This window comes from Musa acuminata, chromosome BXJ1-6 (genome assembly GCF_036884655.1).
Source record: "Musa acuminata AAA Group cultivar baxijiao chromosome BXJ1-6, Cavendish_Baxijiao_AAA, whole genome shotgun sequence".
NCBI lineage: Eukaryota > Viridiplantae > Streptophyta > Magnoliopsida > Zingiberales > Musaceae > Musa > Musa acuminata.
This window is the reverse complement of record NC_088332.1, coordinates 45,150,002-45,172,251: the sequence shown is the minus strand read 5'-3', so window position 1 is coordinate 45,172,251 and position 22,250 is coordinate 45,150,002. Positions and strand designations below refer to the sequence as shown.

General features: G+C 40.1%; 4 protein-coding genes and 1 long non-coding RNA gene across 5 annotated transcripts; 3 read left to right on the top strand and 2 right to left on the bottom strand.

The window, feature by feature from the left end:
• The first annotated feature begins 762 nt into the window (after positions 1–762).
• Positions 763–3,854, top strand: LOC103990093 (small ribosomal subunit protein eS19). Its single transcript, XM_009409123.3, has 4 exons — positions 763–951; positions 2,717–2,807; positions 2,910–3,093; positions 3,591–3,854. The coding sequence occupies exons 1-4, from the start codon at positions 862–864 to the stop codon at positions 3,649–3,651; spliced, it is 426 nt and encodes a 141-aa protein (XP_009407398.1). The 5' UTR covers positions 763–861; the 3' UTR covers positions 3,652–3,854.
• Positions 3,855–4,312: 458 nt separating this feature from the next.
• LOC135677311 (microtubule-destabilizing protein 60-like) lies at positions 4,313–8,305 on the bottom strand. Its single transcript, XM_065189502.1, has 8 exons — positions 7,539–8,305; positions 7,391–7,442; positions 7,179–7,256; positions 6,556–6,675; positions 5,533–5,631; positions 5,332–5,391; positions 5,114–5,208; positions 4,313–4,960 (listed from the first exon to the last, which is right to left on the bottom strand). The coding sequence occupies exons 1-8, from the start codon at positions 8,207–8,209 to the stop codon at positions 4,894–4,896; spliced, it is 1,242 nt and encodes a 413-aa protein (XP_065045574.1). The 5' UTR covers positions 8,210–8,305; the 3' UTR covers positions 4,313–4,893.
• A 2,473-nt stretch (positions 8,306–10,778) lies between these two features.
• On the top strand, positions 10,779–13,157 carry LOC103990258 (zinc finger protein ZAT9-like). The gene is made up of 2 exons (XM_065189500.1): positions 10,779–11,273; positions 11,476–13,157. Exons 1-2 carry the CDS (start codon positions 11,209–11,211, stop codon positions 12,878–12,880), a joined length of 1,470 nt encoding a protein of 489 aa, XP_065045572.1. The 5' UTR covers positions 10,779–11,208; the 3' UTR covers positions 12,881–13,157.
• Positions 13,158–14,044: 887 nt separating this feature from the next.
• LOC135677310 (probable WRKY transcription factor 57) lies at positions 14,045–17,069 on the bottom strand. The gene is made up of 4 exons (XM_065189501.1): positions 16,546–17,069; positions 15,456–15,599; positions 14,857–15,222; positions 14,045–14,359 (listed from the first exon to the last, which is right to left on the bottom strand). The coding sequence occupies exons 1-3, from the start codon at positions 16,908–16,910 to the stop codon at positions 14,865–14,867; spliced, it is 867 nt and encodes a 288-aa protein (XP_065045573.1). The 5' UTR covers positions 16,911–17,069; the 3' UTR covers positions 14,045–14,359; positions 14,857–14,864.
• Positions 17,070–18,195: 1,126 nt separating this feature from the next.
• LOC135677891 (uncharacterized) lies at positions 18,196–18,791 on the top strand. The gene is made up of 2 exons (XR_010514769.1): positions 18,196–18,249; positions 18,349–18,791. It is a non-coding gene; the product is annotated as an uncharacterized LOC135677891 (long non-coding RNA).
• Positions 18,792–22,250: the final 3,459 nt, after the last annotated feature.

Below are 22,250 nucleotides of genomic sequence, written 5' to 3'. Positions count from 1 at the left end.
TAATAATTAATTATCGGAGGATATGGATAGCATATACCTGCCATTCCCACATTAAGTAAACCAACCATCATATTTCTAGAATATCGATGTTGCTAAGCAGATCCCTGACACCGATGGAAGAACACATAGCTTATGGTCTATTCATGGTTGATGTATTAACACAATTTTCAAGAAGCAAAAAGGAATTTGAGCATGCATCGGATGATATATGATAATATATGATGATCGTATTAAAAGAATATTGATAGCAAGAAAAAAAAATTGTCGATACCAAAATTAATATGCTGGAGATATTACGTACGTTTCAACATCGTATAATTGAATAATCGAAAATACTGAAAAATATATATATTATTTTTATCATAAATTTATAATATTTTATCCGGTCTCATGAGGTTGAGTTAATTATATATCATTCCATCCCTGTAATTAGTTATTTTTAGGATCTCAATTTTTATACTTTCAAAAATCATATTATAATTTTTTTTATTTACGAAAGTAAAATATTTAATTATATTATTTTAATAAAATTTCTCTCTTGATTTTTAATTTTATAAAATTATCTTTTCAATAATAAGTTTTACTTTCGTAAACATAAAAATCTCAATATAAATTTTAAAAATATAAAAATCAAAATGTTAAAAATAACTAATTAATAGCCAAAGTGGTTAGTCTTTTATGCCCCTGCCCGGACTCGGGGCATTTTGTGTAATTACATACTACACCATTTCCTGCTATAAAAGGGGCGGATCATCCTCCGTGCTTAACCCTAGTTTGCTTGGATCGCCGACCCTCTCTCTCGCGCAGGCGCAAGCGCAAAGAGGCCCGAAGCAGCGGAAGAGGAGACTGCAACCGCGCACCATGGAGAACGACGTGGCCAAGACCGTTAAGGACGTCTCGCCCCACGAGTTCGTCAAGGCCTACTCCGCCCACCTCAAGCGATCCGGCAAGGTCCGATTAATCCTCTTCTCTTTTTGTGTTTGTTTTCTGAATCCATCCGCAAAGTCGTGTTTTTTTTTTCCTTTTCTGAAATCTTTTCTCCCGAAAGTTAGTAGTGTTTAGATTTGAGGCTTTGTTGTCCCTCCATCTAGTTTTGGTTTCTATGCGGCGGACCTTACGTGAGGGTTCCATCCACAAGTCGGCATTTGTTGCTACGATGGTGCATGATTTGTTGAGTTTGACCTCGACAAAAGGGTAGATGATGGCGTAGCTTTTTCTCGTGATCGAGCAGCGTGATTCCGGAGTGCTGGCTTCTTGATTTTAAAGGCCCACCTTGTTATGCGAGCCACGATTGTTTTAATTGGGAATGTTGATTAAACCTTTTTTACTTTTAATGTGCTGAATACCTGTTTGTTTTTGAGCTGATTATGTAAGAACTTCATCAAAGGTAGGTGATCTGAGTGGATGCAGATGATCTGAAATGACTTTAGTGTATGGCTTTGATGCATGAAGGATGATATTGTTTCTTGGAGTCTCGAGTTCCATTAGACATCAGACTTTCTTGGGACGAGCTTGATAGCAATGCTATTTTATAGTAGAGGATCTCTTAGTTACGTGCTGGCAATTGATCCTAAATGGCTTATAGATATATGCGTTTTTTTTTCACTTCAGATTTGAATCAGTTAAGAGTTGCATTGGCACTTTTCATCATATTCCTAAGTTGTCACTTTTTAACCGTCATGAGGAATGTTCTCAAGTAGAGAAACCTGATGCTATCTTTATATATTGCCTCAAGTTGGTTACCTGCCTTTTTTCCTATCTTAGTCAAATTTTTCACCGGAACAATGTTATTCTTCACCCGACAATATTAATTGCAATCAAGGTTTCGGGATTCATAGGCTGATTTTGTTTATAGTGGATTCTTATATGTTTGTTATCTTGGTTTCTTGTTGCTGAATAAAGAGGAATGATACATTGTCTAGCGTGTGAAGTGTTTTCTCAAGTGCCATCTAGAGTAACCACCTGTTATGTCTCACTGGTAGTGTAAGTTGCATCATCCAACTTCCCGCTAGAGGTTCCTTCTTCCAAGAAAGATGCAAGAGGTATTATCGTGTATGTATATTACTCATTGTTGTGGAGAAATTTTTGACTTCGTCATTTATCATCTTGTACTAGCCTTGTGCTAGCCTTACGTGATTGGTTGAGCGTAAACTCTCTTGGTTGTGTAACTCCCCATATGTGGTGTGAGCCCTCATCCACTTTTGGACTTCCTTTATGACCACCTTTTCCCATTAGTAAAATTCAGCTCGATATCCACTTTTTCATGTTCTATATGATAATTTTTCAAATGTGATTCATGTTGGTTTTTTGCAGTTTAAAATAAGTTATTGTATTAGAGTAAGAGATGCTTTAGATTCGCATTAGCTACCGGTGGTGCATTTTGGTCCACCTGAAGTCAACGGAATCTGCCATTGACTATCTAATAACAAAATGATGTAAAGTTAACTGGTAAATTCACAAATGCCAGATGCTGTCATATTTGTTATTGTAAGTGAATTCCCTGGCATTGGTTATTAGGTTAGTAGGATTGAGAATTTGAGAAACTCTAGGATTAACAGTCTTGTAGGCACTAATTTAAAGCCAAATGGATTGGTCACTCGCACTGGCATGTTTTTGATATCACATGAAAGAAGCACAGATATTTATTTTTTGCACTTTGGATGATCTTGATATAATGTTATTCTGATTCCACTTGTCGCACTAATTTTATGAATAGATGGAACTTCCTGAGTGGACAGACATTGTGAAGACCGGAAGGTTCAAGGAACTTGCTCCTTATGATCCTGATTGGTACTACATTAGAGCTGGTAATATCACACAGAATAGTACTTGCAACATTTCTAGATTTTGTTTTTGCTGGGATGACTATTAACTGCAGCAGTTCTCATATAGTCTTGGCCCTACTGCAGCTTCGATGGCAAGAAAGATATATTTGAGGCAGGGTATTGGAGTAGGTGGCTTTCAGAAGATTTATGGAGGCCGCAAGAGGAATGGAAGTCGTCCACCACATTTCTGCAAGAGCAGCGGAGCCATTGCTCGCCACATTTTGCAGCAGTTGCAGAGGATGAATATCATTGAAATCGAACCTAAAGGGTAAGAATTTCATGCATCTTACAGTTCTCACTTTGTGAATAGCACTTCCGGTATGTTCACCCATGTCTTATGTTCTTTAGTCCAATACCCTGTGTAGTGTCTCTTGGCAACATTAACACCTAGTGTAGTGTCTCTTGGCAACATTAACATCATCTTTTTGTACAGTTCAGATTTCCTATTATTTTTTATGAGGATATATGAGATGATTGATTCAGATTACTAACTGGAAATTTGTAGACATCTCAGTGCACCTGTAGACAGTGCATATGTGATATGACGGTCCACAAATCAGAAACTTGACGGATTAGAGCATGATTAACTTTTTTTCTCACCATCATTGTATCATTTGTGTTATGTCCAATACTACTTTTATATATGACAATGGATCAGACTAGTAGTTTCAATGCATTTCAAGTAAGACAATGTTGATAAGATATAACACCACAAATGTGAGAAATCTTGTAAGCTCTTTCAACTTTTTCGTTTTGATGTTCCAGCGGAAGGAGGATTACTTCTCAAGGGCAGCGAGATCTTGATCAAGTTGCCGGACGTGTCTAAGTGCAACCTCGATCTTTTAGTTCCATGACATCAATTCGGAAAGATTTTGCTCAGAGCTTTAGTAGCGGAGTTGTTTTAATCAAAAGTTGGACATGTTTGGGCATTTGACATGATTTATTTCTTCTGTTGGACAATCTTTCTGCTTGAGATAAATGTAGGGTTTACTTTGAACATATTATTTCAGTGGAATGTTCCTTACAATCCTTTTGCTGGTGTGAACCATTTTGTTGATTCTTTCACCCAATAACTGCGCTCGGCTGTGATGCCAAAGTACAAAATTACGGACATTGTGACTACCTTTTGCAATGATTTGATTACAGCCAAATGTTTCGGCTCCAACAGATCGACTCAACATTAAGAGCTGCAATCTCCGACCCAAAATGCTAGTGTGATAGAGCATATGGTGCTCAAGGTGTCATGAGCCACCCACCTCTTGCAGCGATACTTGCATGATGACTCTTACAGCGAATGACAGCAGAACTGGTGATCACATCATGTTGCTGGTTCAGTGACATAGTTTCAATGTTCATGAATTTATTTATTAAGATCATGATCAACTTCTTTTGCTCGAGCCTTGTATGAGTTAGATCTGTAAAAGCTTCTTAAGCATTATCATGTCATCATTATAAGCAATAACATGGACACCACTGTGAGCAAAGAGGGCAGATGAGACTTCCTCAAGTATCTCATCAATTAAACATAATTATCATTGCACTAAAGCTTCAATTACACATAAGAAGGATAGCCAGTCCAAGGAGGAATAATCTGCCCAGTTTCCATGAGTTGGAATCCTGGTGTAACACAAGAAAAAATAAATAGGGGAAAAGGTCTCATATGGACAATTGATAATCACAAGGTACCCGCATACAGGCATAATGATGATGTTGCCCTCTATAGATCGCACAGATCAAACAAATAAATCCTCAAGGAAGGCCACACCAAGTATCAGTTGTTAATCTTCTAACAGCAACTGGAAAGCCACACCAATTTGTTGTTCTCAGATTCAAGCCTTGTGTTGCCTCCTATACAGATGAATCACCAACACACATCACATGTAGTCTGCACATTCTAAATATCGGATATCATCTCCTTGATTTTCCATATTCTGTGGAGAGCATTTGTCGGTATATCTTCTGACAAACTATGTCGACTGATCGTCCAAGAAAACCAGAACTAAGTAATGAAGCTACACATTCTTTATGGACCAAATGTGTTCCGAGGAACATAATAAGCAGCACACGCTTATGGTTCCTTCAGGTGGTGAATATGAAACCTTGGCTCCTTTGGAACTGTCTGGGGTTTTGCTGATCTTTGTCATGCAAACAATGGTTGATTAGAAACAGAATGTCAGAATTAAATGCAAATAAAGCTTAGTGTTCGGCAAAAGAATCGGTAGCTGGATTTAGTTTAGAGTCTAAAAAACTTATTGTATACCATGAAACAATATGAGTGAGCTACTTACTTTCTCGGGATGAAGGGACGATCAAAGTAAGGCATGGGCTGAGCTTTCGGCACAAGCTCTTTTCGGAGTCTTCTTATTTCCTCTTCTTCTTCCAGCTAATTAGACAGAAAAGCCATTTTTCAGTGACAAGGAATAGGTGTAGCAACAAATGATGGTGAAAAAATTAAGTACTTTATGTATAGATTTTAATCCATCTATTGTGAATCAAGGTTTTGTACCTTTTGCTGCCTTTCTCTATCCAGTTTTATTTGCTCAACAAAGCTCATACGCTCAGCAACCTGACAAAATAGTTCCCCAGATAGCGTCGATTAGATGGTATACTGTGAACTATCAAGAAAACAATGAAATACTCACATTAAAGTTTTGATGTAAAAGGTAAAATTTAGTTAACTTAGATGATGAGCTTGTAGAAAGCTTACATGAAGATCAAACTCAGAACGTTCTGCGGCACGTACATCGCTGTGAAGAATAAGTTCGATTGGTTCTGTTCGCTCCTTTATGGGAGGCTTTATCAGAATCTAATACATGAATTTCAAAGGGTCAGGTTTTGATCCACAAAAATATATTCAGTTTATTCAAAGCAAGCATGTTTCTAGATGAAAAAGAAAATATAATCCCAATCAGAATGAAAGCAAGCAACCGCCAAACCGGTTCCACTTCACGGTCTGATTGCAATGACAAACACATTTCTTTGATAACTTCCAAAATGAAGTTTAATTGATCTGAACATGTATCTTCGGAAGAATAAGATCTAGACTAGTCACAAGAGATTTAGACATATACCAGGACTTCTATGTGATGCTTTCTCTGTTGGTCATACAGAATCTCAATAATATAATGTTGGATATGAGCAACTATTTTCTGGCATATGTTCCATTTATTGAAATTAACATATATCAAGTAGAACAGTAACGATTGACTGCAAAATTGCCATTGACAGAAAGCCTTGACAAACAAAATATTGATTGATTACTGTAAAATCTTTATTTTTAGTTTTTTCAAGTTTGTGCCAGATCAAATATAGACCACGACTTGGTATCAAGTCTTAGTACATCAGACACTTCTTTTGCAAAATATTCTCATCGGTGCGTTTCACTATATATATATATATATATATTCAGGAAAGAAACAAATTTAATAATTGTATCTTCGTTTTTGTGAAGTTTTACTATATCATGTGTTATCGATATTTCTGTCAAAGTGAAATTCAAAGATATCTATGTAGCTTTCCTAAGTTGTAATAAACATAACCGAAGGAAAAACGACTAGCTTTCTTGTGATAGTCCTCTGGTATAATGAATTACATTTACTTTTCCCTCCGGTTCTGTGTTAAAGATTATATTTTGCACAACGAAAGAAAAATTTGTTTTGTAGAGTGGGAATATTTGTTAATATCAAGCTAGATAAAATGGCAGAATATATATGCTTTGTAAGTAGCACACCTCAGGTTCATCTGTAGTCCAGGGAAGGCCTTTTGCAATTGGTGTTCGTTTCCTCTCCTCCTCCAAAAGCATTTCGTTCACTTTCTTGATGAATTGCTCTTCCTTGAACCTTCCTCTTTGCTGTAAAAAAAAGAAAGGGAAACTGATGATTCATTCACAACAGTGAGGATCTAATTCATCAATTATGTAATTCCATATTCATGACTTCATGAAACTGAGGCTAAAAATTTTGTTAAAAGTTGCTTAAGATAGATTCTAACACAAAAAGGACATACATATGATCATGATATAAGGACAGGTAAGTAGTAGTTGCTTGGCATACAGTGAGTACCATCAAGAAGATGGCATGATATGCCCATATGTTTCATAAAATGGCTATCAGGATCTGGCTAAATTGTTTCTCTCCACATGGAGATGCCCTATTGGATTCACTATACAATTAAGACAGAATGCAGCTTAAGCAAGAACCAGAAGTAGTGATCATCCTCTTTGATTCCCTATAGGACTTGGATTGTAGAACAAGTGGCAGGTGAACACCAAATGATTAGCTTTTTCTTCTGATGTGTATTTGTTGAACTGAGCAAGGGGATTCCTAAAGTAAAATTGAACTACTTAAATATTACCTCAGTCCTTAACTTGAAGGGTTGCAGGCTTTTCACTTTGAACTTCTTGATCCTGCTTCTTCCTGAGAAACCAGTGCTCTGGAATATGCAGATGGTTACTTTCGCAAAACCAAAAACAGCATGGCAGACAAGAAGAGCTTCACTTCCAAGATATATCACCGAGGAAAAAAATCAGTATAAAATAACGAGATAAACATTATATATCTGCATACATTTCGTCTATTTCTTCGCCCTTCGTCCGATCCATTGATCCCATTGCTCAATCTGAAAGAACTAGATAAATGCTTAGAGACAACACTAGATAACAGAGACGAAGCAAAATAAGGCTGTTTCACATCGAATTTATCTGCTATCGCTGACCTTTTGTCCTTCTTGTTCACCGAAGAATGCTCGGCAGAATCTCCTTCGGAGTCCTCTATATGTGGGAAATCTGTCGAACACAAGACAGGCGAGCAAGAATTTTCGCTTACCTTAGCCTTCGGTGGCTGATGCAAGCCAGGCAAGGCCCAATTCATCACCTTTCTTTTGACTTCTCCTCCATCTTCACCCTTTGGCTCCTTTGAGATGGAAAGTAGTCTCTCAAATGCATTCACCAAGTACGTCACCCGCCCGGCCCCCGACTCCGGTAGACCGCTCATGGCCTCCTCCAGCAGCAATTGCTTCATCGCCCTCGCTCTCGAATCTGTAACCTCCATATCTTCCACCGCCAATGGTTCGCTTTTACTCGTATTCTCCTTGAGACGAGCCACCTCTTGATGACACTTCTCGGGGTCCAAGCTCTTGAGCGGAGTTACGGAACTCCTCTTGGGAGCAACCAAGCTGTTGTCTTTGGCAGGGGAAGGCGATGATGACGGAATCCGAACCGGGGTTTGGGATGCTGATTTCTTCGGCCTCACCGAATTGGTTGCAGGAGATTTCGTCGATCGTCGGCAAGGAGTGGAAAGAAGATTGGGATCAAGGTTCTCGGAAAGCTTCGGTATTTCCGAGGTTTGGCGTCTCGGGGCTTGGGATCTCTTGGCAGGGGTCGCCATTCTTGCGGTTTTGCACTCAGAATTCAATCACCGAACGAAGGCGGAGGAGGAGGAGCAGAAGAAGAAGCAGGAGACGAAAGGTTTAGAGGAGAGAGGGAGAAAGAAAGGGAGAGGAGAAGCGCGTGTGCCGTGGGAATTCGAACGTTGCGATTCAACGGCTAGTTTTCACTAGTGAGACGAAAATAACTGAATTATTTGAAATCATGTTATTAGCCGTTGGATTATTCACTATCAGCCAATCAATAAATAAGTAAATAAGATATTTCTGTTTTATTGAATTAATAAAAGAGAGAAAAACAATAATTATTTGTGCTTTCAATTTTTTGGGTATATTCTACAAATGATTTTTTGTAGAATTAATAAATTTGTATTATTTTCATTTTGGGCTTTGCGTTAAGTAATATTTTATTTTTCTCTGATAACATTATCCTTTACTACTATATTTAAAATCTAGTGTTATGTATATGATATTTTTGTATTTAAGTTAGGTTTCTTATGATCCCGTAAGTATAAACCCAATCGACTATTCGATTAATTTTAACTCAATTAGTTTTACAATTTTACTTGATGAGAAAAGTGAGAGTGGGGACAAAGAAAATGAAAGAAGGAATATTTATAAATGATGGATCAGATGCAATCCAAATATATTTGATATTTTTTTATTAGTGAACAAGAAATCTTAGTGTAATACAAACTATGTGACACCCAAGATATAAAAATCATAGTAAATTGATGAACATATTATTGAAAAGATTTGAGTATTGAGTTGATAAATAATTTCTAGAAGACTTGCATTAATTGGAAATATGACAGAAAAAGATAATTTCATCCAGCAAGTAAATATTAATGTCTCATAAAATAATTAAGAGCTTTTGATTTCTTTTAAGACTCTTAAGTTCAAACATGTGTTTGAGTATCACATCTAGACATTGAGTCAAATGCCTAGTCAATGTTTATCAAATAACTCTTTTAAGTCCTACCATTGTATATATGTTGAATCATTAAAAGTTTCTGCATCAAACACAGTGAACACCATTTTTATGCCAAAAAGCAAGCTTGACATTTCTGTAGGCAAATTAACTGAAGACTGCTTGGATTGTCATTTATTCTCAATCAAAAGGAAAGAGAGAGAGAGAGAGAGAGAGAGAGAGAGAGAGGAAAAAACACAAGTGAACAGATAAAGAGTAGCCAGACCTAACTGGTAGCAGACTTAGCATGCTTGATGTCATGCTTTAGTTTCAGCAAAGAACAAAGTAGAGAGGAAGTTGGTGTTGCTCCCCAAAACCATCTCATCCACCATGGACAAGGAAAAGGATGGTGCCCCCAAGCAAAAATATTCAAGCCCCATTGACTCTTCTTGAGTATTTTCCAAGCATTGCTGGTGAGATCTTGCTCAGCAACACATGCTCCATCATTAGATGTACAAGAGGGACACATGCACCTCCATGTTTGGGACCTATAATTCTGCTATGTTTTAGCATTTTTAGGTAGGTATTTGCAGAGTTATACATGCACAAACTTTGCACTTTGTTTCAGTACTCTTGGAGTGACAATTGTAAGGGAGGAAAGTGGAAATCCTGTTCATTTGTAATTTCTTTCTTTGCAATTATTTGTAATGCTTATTGCTAATTTCAACTTTACTAAATCATGCTCAAACTCTGTACTAACACAGAGAGGGTTTTCTCAGCAACTGAGCTGTTTCAGTTGATACACTTCTGGTTGGATATAGCTTTCTTCCAGAAAGTTTTGCTTTACTTCTTTTCTTGCACTTGAAGTGAAGAAAATAGATCTCTCCTGTCCCATCATGCAGTGATCTTCCACTGAGGCATGGATCATAATCATAATGTAGCAAGACAAGGGTGGATAGAGTTGGTCAGACTTGAATATGTTAGCATAACTATATATGTATTCATAGAAAGATAGTTGATCTAGAATCATACACAGAGGATTTATTTAGCAGAGATAAATTAGACGTTAATTCGGTTCGAGTTATTGCTTCAACTGCGATTTAAGATGGACTAAAACCGAATAATTAACCAGTGCTGATACTGACTTTTTAGGAAGAAAGCATGTGTATTACAAAGGTTATGTATCAAACAAATTAATGTCAAGCCTTCGATGGTTGATTCTATACCTCTGATATAACTATATAGAATATGCAGAGAGTTGCATTAGCTTGTGCCACATATTTATACAAATAATTGAAGAGAAATGAAGAGTCATTTGCTTTGGCAATAACTGAGAGAAGGTAGTATTGATATTGCAGTGAGAACAATGTTCGGATTCCAGACATGTAGGAGCTTTTAGAAGCTCTTTGAGGAGTTTGCAAGGCTGTAGTCTCTCACATTGATTTCTTTTTCTTTACTGTGAATACAACCATAGGAACTTGTTTGATTGCTTTGTGTTTTGACTGTGTTCAATTTGAAACTCATAGTTACCCTGATTCAGTGTGCTCTGACTCAAGGATTCAGCATATTGTTTATGTTACTACTTGAGAACCTTTTGCCCTGTTTAAGCTTCCATTAGAATAAAGAAAATTTGAAGCTTTTACTGACCAAAATTACATGTTGAAGCAGTTCCATGAAATGTGACACAACTGTTCCTTCACACACACACTCTCTCTCTACTCAAATATGCACAGAACCAGTGCGAGTAATCTAATCCTTGTCGACAGAGGCACCACCAGAACAACACTCGAGACCCACCCACAGGATGCCTTCATCTGAGATCTTGGTTGACCTTTTCACCAGGAGAAGAACCCTTCATTAACTGAATTGCCTTGGATCATGCACGAGTTCTCCTGGTGAGGTCCCACATTTGACCTTTTCCAACTTCAACCATGCTTAAGTGCCATCAAGAATTCCAAACTAGGTGTGCACATGTAAGCAGTCCATTAGAAAGCAGAGTCTCAGGGGAAGAATGGTGGTGGTGGTGAACTCCTTTATCTCCCTTCCCTGTTGAGCACATCCACTCCCGGTTGTCGACATCATCGCCATCTGATGATTACTCTGCTCTCTCTCTCTCATTTTGCTCCCGTGCATGGATTCTCCTCCTCTCCGCAAAGGTGAGAAGGCTCTAAAGAAGCAACCGCCACTCGCCTCTCTCTTTTCTCCCTCACCGGAAGCCAACACATCCTGAAGCTGCTACGAGAGGAAGAGGAACCACCAATCAGATCTTGAGCTCGGTGATGGAGAGGCCTCAGGGATCTAAGGGGGTTTCTTGAACCCATTTGAGCTCATATGTTGTCTTTTCTTGATCTTGGTCAGTGCCCGGGAGATGGAAGGAGATCGGTTGTTGCCGCCGCTGCCGCTGGCGTCGTCGAAGCATCGCTGCAAGGTGTGCCGCAAGTGCTTCCCGACCGGGAGATCTTTGGGTGGCCACATGAGGTCTCACTTCACCGTGGCCGCCAACTCCTCGTCGGAAGGCGACGAGCGGCAGCAGAGCAGCTATAGCCTGAGGGAGAACCCCAAGAAGACTTGGCGGCTATCGGATTCCGGCGACGGAGATGGAGAGATGCAGTGCGCGGAGTGCGGCAACGAGTTCCTGTCCTGGAGAGCGTTCTTTGGACACATGCGGTGCCACTCCGAGAAGCCTTCCGAGGAGCGAGGAGAGCAAGAAGGCCCCTGCAGCAATGTCGTCCATCGGAACGGCTTCGGCAGCCAACTTGGCACCGAGGCCGCGGCAGAAACCGTTGCAGGGAGGCGGATAAGATCGAAACGGACCGATCGAGCTTCTCCTGAGGACGAGGACGGCGCCATCAACCTCATGCTGCTCTCCAGGGGTGTCAGAAACTGGAGCCGCAGCTGCAGCGAGACGTCGGACAAGAACTCGGCGGAGGTTCTTGAGACTTGGGACTTCGTCTCGAATGGAAGCGAGAAGACGGGATCCAAGTCGAGCGATCCAAGAAACGGGTTCAAGAAGATGGAATCTCGTGGTGCTAATGATGGAATCGTCAGAGATGACATCGACGAAACCAAGAAACCCGTGGCCTACGCCTCCATCACCGACGACCTCAAGAACCCTGACCAAGAGCCGACGCTGTGTCCTTCCAAGAACGAGGATCCGAGTTCTGTTGCAGGGGAAACAAGCATGAAGACTAGATTAGACGGAATCGATCACAAACTTGGGAGGAATTCTTCAAGCATGCTGGAGAGGTTTGATCCTGCCGATGATTCTCTCCGTCATGCTTCTTCAAATGATTGCTTGGCTAAGGCTACCAAGAAGAGAAGCCAGTTCGAATGCAAGTCCTGCAACAAGGTGTTCGACTCCCACCAAGCTCTCGGCGGCCACAGAGCAAGCCACAAGAGGATGAAAGGCTGCCGGGGCCACAGGACCCATGTCGCCGAGAACAGCACGGAAACCGATGCTTCGGCGGACGAAGCAGCGACGGAGGACACCGGCAGTGGATCGTCGAAGGCGAACAAGGGCCACCGGTGTCTCATCTGCAGCAGGTTCTTCAGCTCCGGCCAGGCTTTGGGCGGCCACAAGAGGTCTCACTTGGTGGCCACCGCTGGTTCCAAAAGACTTTGGGCGGCCATTCGGCAGCAGCCACTCGAGAAGCCCGGCGTGCTCGATCTCAATCTTCCAGCTGATGGAAGCGAAGACCTCAAGTCATGGTGGCTGGGAGGCAACCTCAAGCATGAGCCACTGCTGGGTGTGATCTCCAATTGATGGAAGAGTGAGAGGGGAGTGCAGGTTGCTCCAAAGGTTGCCGAGTTACTGTTCCATCCATCGTTGAGCTGCTGAGAGTCGAGCTTTGGAGCCGCAGTTCCTCGATTCCTTCTCCTTTTCAATGTGTTGTAGAATAAACCGATGTCGAGGTAATCAAATCATATGAACAGCTGATCCAAGATGAAAGCAATCTCGGTGCTCGACAGCACTGGGAAACACTGGTTTTGACATGCCATTCATTGTTCATGAGCATAGTCCTGCTCTTTTCCATTGTTCATGATTTCTCGTCTGCAAGTGATATATTACACCTAAACAAGTTCTCACAATTAGTTCATACAGCAATCGCGATTCACTTCTTATGGATTCACATGATGAAGAAAGGCAAAGCACAGTAGGCCTGACTAAGATTGCCACCGTCCAACCAATGTTGTTCCACTGACCACACATAAAATAAGAACAAGGTCTTGTCAGTATCTCCCTTGACCTCTTGCAGATAGACACCAGCAAGAGAGCTTTTGATGTCTAATTGTATTATGGGTGTGTAAAAGCATGTCAGTCATTGGTCTGGTCAGAATCAATTCAGGATGGAAATGAGTAATTCCTTATTGACCGTAACAATAGAATAGTGATGGCATCTCAGGTTGGTTCACTTGTCATTGATCATCTCCTATAATTATTATAGGGTTTGTGCAAGAAAAATAAAAAGGTATGGGGACTTGAAGGTGCTAAAATGGTGGTGGAGGATGATTACCTTTGGGAATTAATGCCATAGAAGGTGGAAGATTGACACGTTCAAAGACTTGAATCTAATTGCACTGTCACTTTCTTTGCCCATTTACCCATAAGATAATCAACAAATATAATGCATTAAACACTGGTGGTCATGTTAATTTCATCTCATCATCGTATAAAAGACTAATGAAACAAGGAAAAAGAACAAGAAAAGACAATCTAGGGTTTGACATGAACATGCAGTACTCATCCCATTCTCTCACCCCAGTAAATTCCATCAGCTTATTCTTTTTAGGACGATGGCTACACGTACAGCACATGCAACTTTTTCTCACGTACGTGCATCTGCGAGACAATTGCAGGCAAGGAAACAAAGTAAGGCTTTTTCTTACCTCGAACTCAGCATTCCAGACCGCGAGTATAGTCGAAAGCTGGATCCATAAACAGCACTCTTAAATTAGGGTTGTTCTGAATCTGGTGTTACATGGAGGAGACAGTAAGCTAACTTTTTAATGCTCCTGCACCGGAGAAATCTACAGTAGTTAATCGTGCTACAGAGTAGAGAAATGATACAGCTGATCGAAAGGACAACAAAAGAAACAGGAGTTGGCATCCATTAAAACCAGCCAAGTGTCAGAGAAGTCTACATCTGAACGGGCAATGCCTAGCTAGGGATGTTTCCACGCAGCCATAAACAATATCTCCATTCGTAAGCTGAGAGATGCATCCACTGTTTGCCACGGCTGCCTGCAAAGATTGTAAAAGCTGAGAGCAGTGACAATGTTTCATCCAAGTCAACACCAACAAAGAGAGAAGCGAAGTAAAAGGTTCGTCCGAGAACGATGAACTGACTACATGGAAGAGTAATTTTTGGTTGCTACGAGACATATTCTTCTCCATGTGAATATAAATGCATTGGAGAAACAAAGTCGGACGCCAAAAGAACCACATAAAGCACAAGCGGATTTGGCCACACAAACTCCTCCGAGTCTACATCATCATCATCATCATCACTACCCATTTTATGTGGAGAGAAGAATATTATCATAATTAAGTTATTGTTCTATGATCAATCAAGTTATGCATGTGCCATCATTGAGGTGATATCATGATTCTGAGTTTTCACCTAATCTTTCCATTTATTTAAGCGTCTGCTCAACTTTATATCAACTGCTAATTGCTCATCTTCTGCTGCTAATGATAATACGCGTGAAGGAAAGCCATAAATGGTTTGTAAAACGTACCCAATTATTCATCTGTTCCTCGTCGCAGGCGAGACTATATCACCCAACAGACCCTCGTCGACGGCAGGAAGTGTTAGGGTTCGGTCAAGCAGGGACGGGGGTCGCTGTTCTTGCTGTGGATGGATCAGCGAAGGGCTCTGAGGGAACGGCGATGGCGGTGCATACAACTGCGGCGCCGATAAAGCTAGTTGTTGAGCTGCTGCGAGGGCTGCTGCGGTATGAAGGTGTGAGCCTCCACGAGGGTAAGACACGGTGTGGTGACAGTGCTGCCCTTCGTAGGTGGTGATCACGATGGTGGGATCTTCAGATGAACGCTCCACTCTCTTCTTCACCGTGCATTTGCTGTTGGTGCACCGATAGTAGCTCCTGCACAACTAGCCAGGAGTCGGTATACAATTTTTTGCCTGAAATCTGGATTGAGTCTACTTGCCACTCTAATGAGGATGTGACATATAAGCTATTTTCGCATTCAAGATCACAGAAACTAAAATGCTACAGAAGACTTCAACCAAACAAGAAAAAGTAGCAGATCGGAAGATGATCGACATGAAAAAAAAGCTGAAAACAAAGAGTAATAATGGAATTAGAGAGAAACTGACCTCGGAAATGGGCTGTTCTTCACGGCTTTCTGCCCATATTTTCTCCACCTATAGCCATCTTCAAGGTGGTCTATCTCACTCTTGGTCATGAATGCAAACCTGGGTTGTCGAGTGCGCTTGATTCCCTTCTTACAGGTTTTATTCCTACAAGCAGAATGGCAGGCGATGCCCTATAAGCAAATACAGAATCATCTAAAGAAAGAGGCTCAAGGATTTGCAATCGGAAAAGAAAAGCCGAACTAAGATCAACAACAACAATAAGGATTTCGCAGAGTAGGAGCCAAGCATTTCAAGAGTCCGAATTAATCATCTATTAGCATCAAAAATAAAGATGATTTTTAATCTCTTATCGACACCACGTCGAATTGCTGCTTTGTTTCAAACACCATATTATTCAGATCTTAATGATTTATCATATGATCAACATCGACAATATCACTAGACATGATATTGTCGTCGTGTCGAATAAGATCAAATAAAAAGCACATATATATATTGTCTGTTCACAAAAGAAAACAACAACATTGGTGGAATCGAGACACCAAATGTGCATAACATACAACAGAACAAGTAAATGCTAATGCGATATTACTGCTAACAACACCATACATACCAACGAAGATTATGCCATGTACTACAATATGTACTACTTCTTAAAGCAATCGGAATCACCTAATACCACCATTAATCATCTTAGAGATAAACACCAAGACAATAGGGGGGAGAGGGAGAGAGAGAGAGAGAGAGAGAGAGGAAACCGCGTAATCCTCGAAGGATCGAAAGGAACGCGGGCTGCAAGTTGCACTCCCCTCCCCCCCACGCAAACATTTTACACCCGGAGACGCCCCTTATTTACGTAATTGCCATCGTTGTAGGCAGAATTCCACCGTCTCGATTTCTTTCCGTGGCGACATTATCTCTATATTTTAGCTTCAAAATGTGATTATTTGGTATAATTATTTAGTAAACAAAGAATAAAGAAGAGTCAAAATTTCTCTCTCGCGTCCCCAATTCACCCCTACGAGTTGGGAGCTAATTACGTGAGTGCCACTGGCCGAAGGAGAAGACTGTAGGTATAGATAGAACTCACGCGGTATCGGCCGCCTTCTCGTCGCTCTCAGGCGGCGGCTCCTCGCTCGAGACCGAAGACGCGGCATCGCCAGAGGCCGCGGGAGGATCCGATCGCTCCTCCCTGGCTGCTTTTGCCGCCGCTGCCGCGGGGGCGGATCCGGACGAGGACTCCGGTACTTCGAGAAGCGGGGGGAACACACCTTCCTCCCCGACGCCGGGAGGACCCAGCGGCAGGCCCCAACCGATCTCCCCTTCGCCGTCGCCTCCGCCGCCGCCGTAGAGGTCCTCGAGGGAGGCGATCGCGGCGGCGGCACCGTCGCCAGAGAACGCCCAGCTGGATCCCCCGGAGGCGTCGGGTTCCAGCGCGGGCCGCTCTTCCTCCATCGATCCGATCGGAATTGGCGCGTCGGCGGCTTCTGAGATCAAAGAAGGGTAAGAGGAGGAAGAGTACCGGAGAGAGAGAGCGCTAGGGTTTCGGGTTTCGATCTCCTTCGCGTCGTCTTCTTCCGCTTCTAATTCCGAGTCTTCTCTTCTTCTACCCGAAGCACTTCGCTTTTGTTAAGCATGTCTTTTATCACTGCAATTAAGCAAAATTACACTTGTATCCCTGAAAAGGCCCTAATTTTATATTTATTTTAAAATAAAATAAAATTATTTTTGAAATCAAACTCAAATTATTTTATTTTAAATAAAATACACTAAACAATCAAAAATTTTCAATAGAAATAATTTTATTTTTAATATATAAAAAACTTATATCTTACATGTATATATATATTGTAAATTACATATTAACCCAAAATTTTAATTTATTTTAATACTATAACTATCTAGGTTTGTTTGACCCAAATCATTTGTCAAAACATTTAAGTTAAAATTGATAATAATAAATTAATTTTAATCTTATTCATTTTTACACGATTTATAAGTACTTGCGACATATTATAAATTTATAGACTTCCATGTTTTGCACTTTATCTATCTACTCACATCATATTTCTCCATGAAGAAAAGAATAATATAGGTTAAGAAACAAATCAAACAATTCAACTAGTGGATTTGTCACTATCTTACTCTAAGTTTGTTTTATTTGATTAAATTATTATATATATTTTAAATAATCCATTTAAAGAAACAAATATGACAGTACTTTTTCCTCAGCTAATAGTTCGATTGAATATACTCAAATCATAATATTATCGAACACGTACGTGTATGGTTCATCAACTCTCGGTGTCATCCCAATCTTATAAAAACAATTACTGAGCCTTAATTCGATCATGTTAGGGTAAATAAGAAATATTAAATTAAAATTGAACTTAACGCAATTAGAAAAACTAAATAATTGATTTTGCTATTTCTTTTTAACCAATAAGGCTTGAATGTGTGTATTGTGTATAGCTCCTTCCTCATGAGACGGTCGGAAGCCATACTCGATAGTAGGATTGTGTATGGAGACATGTCTTTGCTTTGTGTTAATCGCGGATTAGGTAGGATTTGGGCCACATCTTAATGATGGAGACATTATTTTGGAGGGGACGGCGGAAGATAAGGGTGTGGGACCCCACCTCGAATCTTTGCGAACCTAACTTGGTTTGCACGAAATCACGTTGGAGAAATTTATATTTCCCCACACCCACACCAACACGCAAACCCCCCCCCCCCCCCCCCTCAAAGCATTGAGCTTCGCCGACACCTTTGATTCTTCTTCTTCTTCTAATAGGTGATCACTTTTTATTTTTTTTCTCTTTGTTTTTATTTGAATTTTGAATAATAACATCAAATATACTATTTTTATTATTTTTTACATATATTCTATCAGGTCAACCGATGACTCAGAAGAGTTCTAATAATTATGGGTGATAGAAATCATACATCAGCATCCACAAGATCATCGAATCCCTTCAGCAATTTGTGTTGAGCTGAGAACCAGCAGTGCACTCAAGCTGTGTGTGATAGGTGGGTGCTTCTCGAGGGATGTTGATGTCCTGCTTCCGAGCCAATATGTGGTTCTTGGATTACTGTTATCCTTATCAAGTTTGAAGGATGCATCTCTCTCTCTCTCTTTCCTTCCTTTTGTTTTTCTCTTAGCGACTTCTCTTTCCAACTCAGCCAATCACTAGTGCGACTATAAGAACTCACTATATCTCCACCAGCAAATTGAGCCTCTCTCTTTTTCTCGAAGAAAAGTGAGAGCGGCACCTTTGTTATCGTCATGGAAAGATTCAGAAGGTTGTATAAATAGAAGAAAGCAATTAGAGTTGACTTGCCACTTATCATACCACAACTCTTCCTGCACGTTAGGGTTTGACAGAGATCTTACGGAGACCAATGGTTCGTTCATCCACTGGGATGTTTGTTTCCTTGGAACAAAGGCTCGAAGCAGTTGTTCTAAAGTATGCTGCTGTATAGATAGATACATACGTACGTATGTATGTACAGGAATACATACGAGTAGGATAATTTTGGCTCTCCATACTGTTGTCTCCGTGGTTGTGCCGATTATTTATCTCCGGCCACTGTTGTTAGTGGGGAGACTATTCAGCCGTATACTGGTGATTTCTTGTTCCTTTGTGGAGCTCCAGAATGGATTCGTGAGCTCTTTTAGCGCATGTAGGAGTATCTTGACAAACCTTTCAACTGTTCATCAATGTGATGGAATGAAAGCCTCGTTGAGATCATATCTAAATGCAGTACTTGACCACAAACAAATGGCGATCTCTGAGGGACCGAGATGGCCCACTGATCTCGCTGTGGCTTTTGGGAAAGGTAAAAGGACTTGTGTCTGCTGGTGGATCCAATGGAAGCCCCACTGATCTCCAAAACTGGATGCAGTCCTGTCGGCAAAGGTCTCAGGCTGTGGCGATCATCACCACCCTTCCTGTGTTCCATGGTGATCTGTTCTTTACATGAGATAAAAATTAGTCCCAAAATCATGGTAGGGTTGACTAATATTTTTGCTTTCTTTTGTTAGGATCTCAAGTCAACAGGAGAAGAACAATGTGTAATTCATCAGTCTATGTTGGTTATCGAGCTTGAATTGGTTGCCCTTTGATGCTTAATGTGATTGTGTCGTTCCTTTGAAGGCATTCATTCGAACTATATGTTTGTTGGATTACAATCTATGAAGTTGGGGGGGTGGGGCAAAAAATCCTCTTACATACCAACCATTCGATCTGTTTGGATGGTGGCTCGACAGGTGATAACTGTTTGCAAGCAACTTTAACTGGGAAAGATAAGATTGAGATGACATCTGAAAGGGACTGATTCAGAGGTAGACATAATCTAGTTGGGAGTATTCTCAATCCTTTGTGCGATTAAATAGAGGACCTTTTGTCCACTACAGTCTTTGTTTGCAAGTATCACCTTCATGCTGGTCCAACCAGATATCTGTCGACATCCCCCACACACCAACAGCTCAACACACACACAGAGATTGTGAGAGAGAGAGAGAGAGAGAGAGAGAGAGAGAGAGGAGTCATGGCCAAGGATGTGTCCTGTAGAATGATCATGTCTTAACTACCACACTGTAGTAAATTTACCTCCAGTAGTAACACAAGAAGTTCAACACACAGATAAAGAGATTAAGAGAGAGAGAGAGAGAGAGAGAGAAGAGTCGTAGCCAAGGATGTGTCGTTTAGAATGATTATGTCTTATCCACCACCACTATGATTGCTCATTCGACAGTACTAGTTTTTGAATAATTCTATCATTGAGGTTATATTTAATTTTCATCAGTGTAGCTACACAAACCAAACAACAATCATCCTGCAACCACTACAATAATGTCCTTAATTCTCAGGAATTTGTGTACGTAAATACAAGTTCATGCAGAACACCTCAGTGAAGTCTCATCTTCACATCAAGATGTGTGTGGAGCCAAATTGATAGTGATAAAAGTATGTACCACATGCTTTGAGATGGTATTAAATACCTTATGAACTACTTTGTCCTCAGAATGGCTTGCAGGGTAGCACAAAACTGCTTAATTTATTGTACCTGCAAAACCAGCATGTTTACCGTAAGCCGACTCAAATACCAAACAACAATATGCAGATACATGTCAAAGTGTTATTGCTTTTTAAAGTTCTTTTTCCAGCAGACCAGTGGTTGTTCATTGTCACAGAGCATCAGTATGTAAGGTACGGCTAGAATCATAGTATAGAGGAACCAGAGGTCAATACATTATCAAAACCATAGCTTGCTTATTTTACAGAAGCAAGGAAAGATACACTTCAAGTAACCGGAAGTTTAATATTGCACCAATATTTCAAGTCTTGGAGATAATAAGATATCCTGCGATCATCCTTTGCCCGTTCTCCCAGTCAGGAATTGAATTCTATGCTAGTATGCAAGGCTTGTCTCATGACTTGATCCCAATGGCATCAGAAGAGTCAACAAATGGAAGGAAGGCCCCGATCAATTTATCCTCACATTGTCGTTTGTCTTAGATAATCACAGGTCATATTTGAGATGAATTAACCAGTCTAAGATCATTAAAATTTAATATCTTTGTATGGATATTTGAACATTGTCTTTGTATTTGTCTATATCAAATTTCATCTACAGATTCTTTTGATTACCAAATTTATGCTAAAGAGTATCCCTCAATTCGAAGAATTCATCTCAAGCTTTCAGATGCTTTCTTTATCTTTCATGTGAGCCAATTATTCCTTCAATTAAAACATTTCAGATATCAGTGTGTATGTCACAATCACGTACAAGATGTGTGATCTTCTAGCATTCATGCACGAGAAGTGTTATCTAAATTATGAAAAAAATACTTGTTAGACAACAATGTCTACCTCGGTGCAGTCATTTGTAACAACCCTACACAAAACTTTGATCTATGGTCCTTGTGGTCATTACTCAGCAGGCTGACATAGAAAAAACTAGGCTCCACTTTGAACTATAGTTTTCAATCATTTCTGTAGAAACAATATTCATGATAGATGTGGAGTTATGGAAAAGATTAATAGACTAATGTTTGTTTGGTTTGGATTCCAACTATGCTAAAAGGTAGATGAAGATGACTGTGAATCATTTGCAGAATGGTTATTTAGATGATGGAATGTGTTTCATGATGCTCAGAAGGTTTTAACGATCCTATAGTTTCTGTGGAGACACAGAACAAATTAATATATGCATGTAAGAACTCATTGCCTCACCACCACGTAATCAACAAACGTGTTTTTTTGTTGCAAGAGTATCAAAGGTTGAATGAGGCAAACAAAGCACCAACTGCTGGCAACATAGTTTCTCAGGAGTAAACTTGCAGCAGGATTTTATAAAATTAATGCAGATGAAACATTATTTAATGATGCGTGATCATGATATAAAGCAGTTTGTCGTGATATGAATGGAGTGCTTATGTTACATACAGAAAAGTTTATTGTAACTCATGCAGAGGAGGCAGAAGCCGTAGCTTTGAGGTGTATTGTACATTTTGCACTGGAAATTAGTCTGAGATACATCAAAGTATGATCTGAAAGGGCACAAAGATCACATCTGCTGTAGATGTTATTCCCGATAAAATTACTAATAAGAGGTGTGGATGTTGTGATTATGGATATAAGTGTAACTTGCTGCAAATTGAGATGTGAAACTGTCCAAGACTGCAACGTAGGATGTCATTTCAAGATCAATAGATTCAGTTGACCTCAAAAAGACTCCTGTACGTGATGATGCATCATACTAAAGAATTCTGCTTCCATAGAAGAAAAG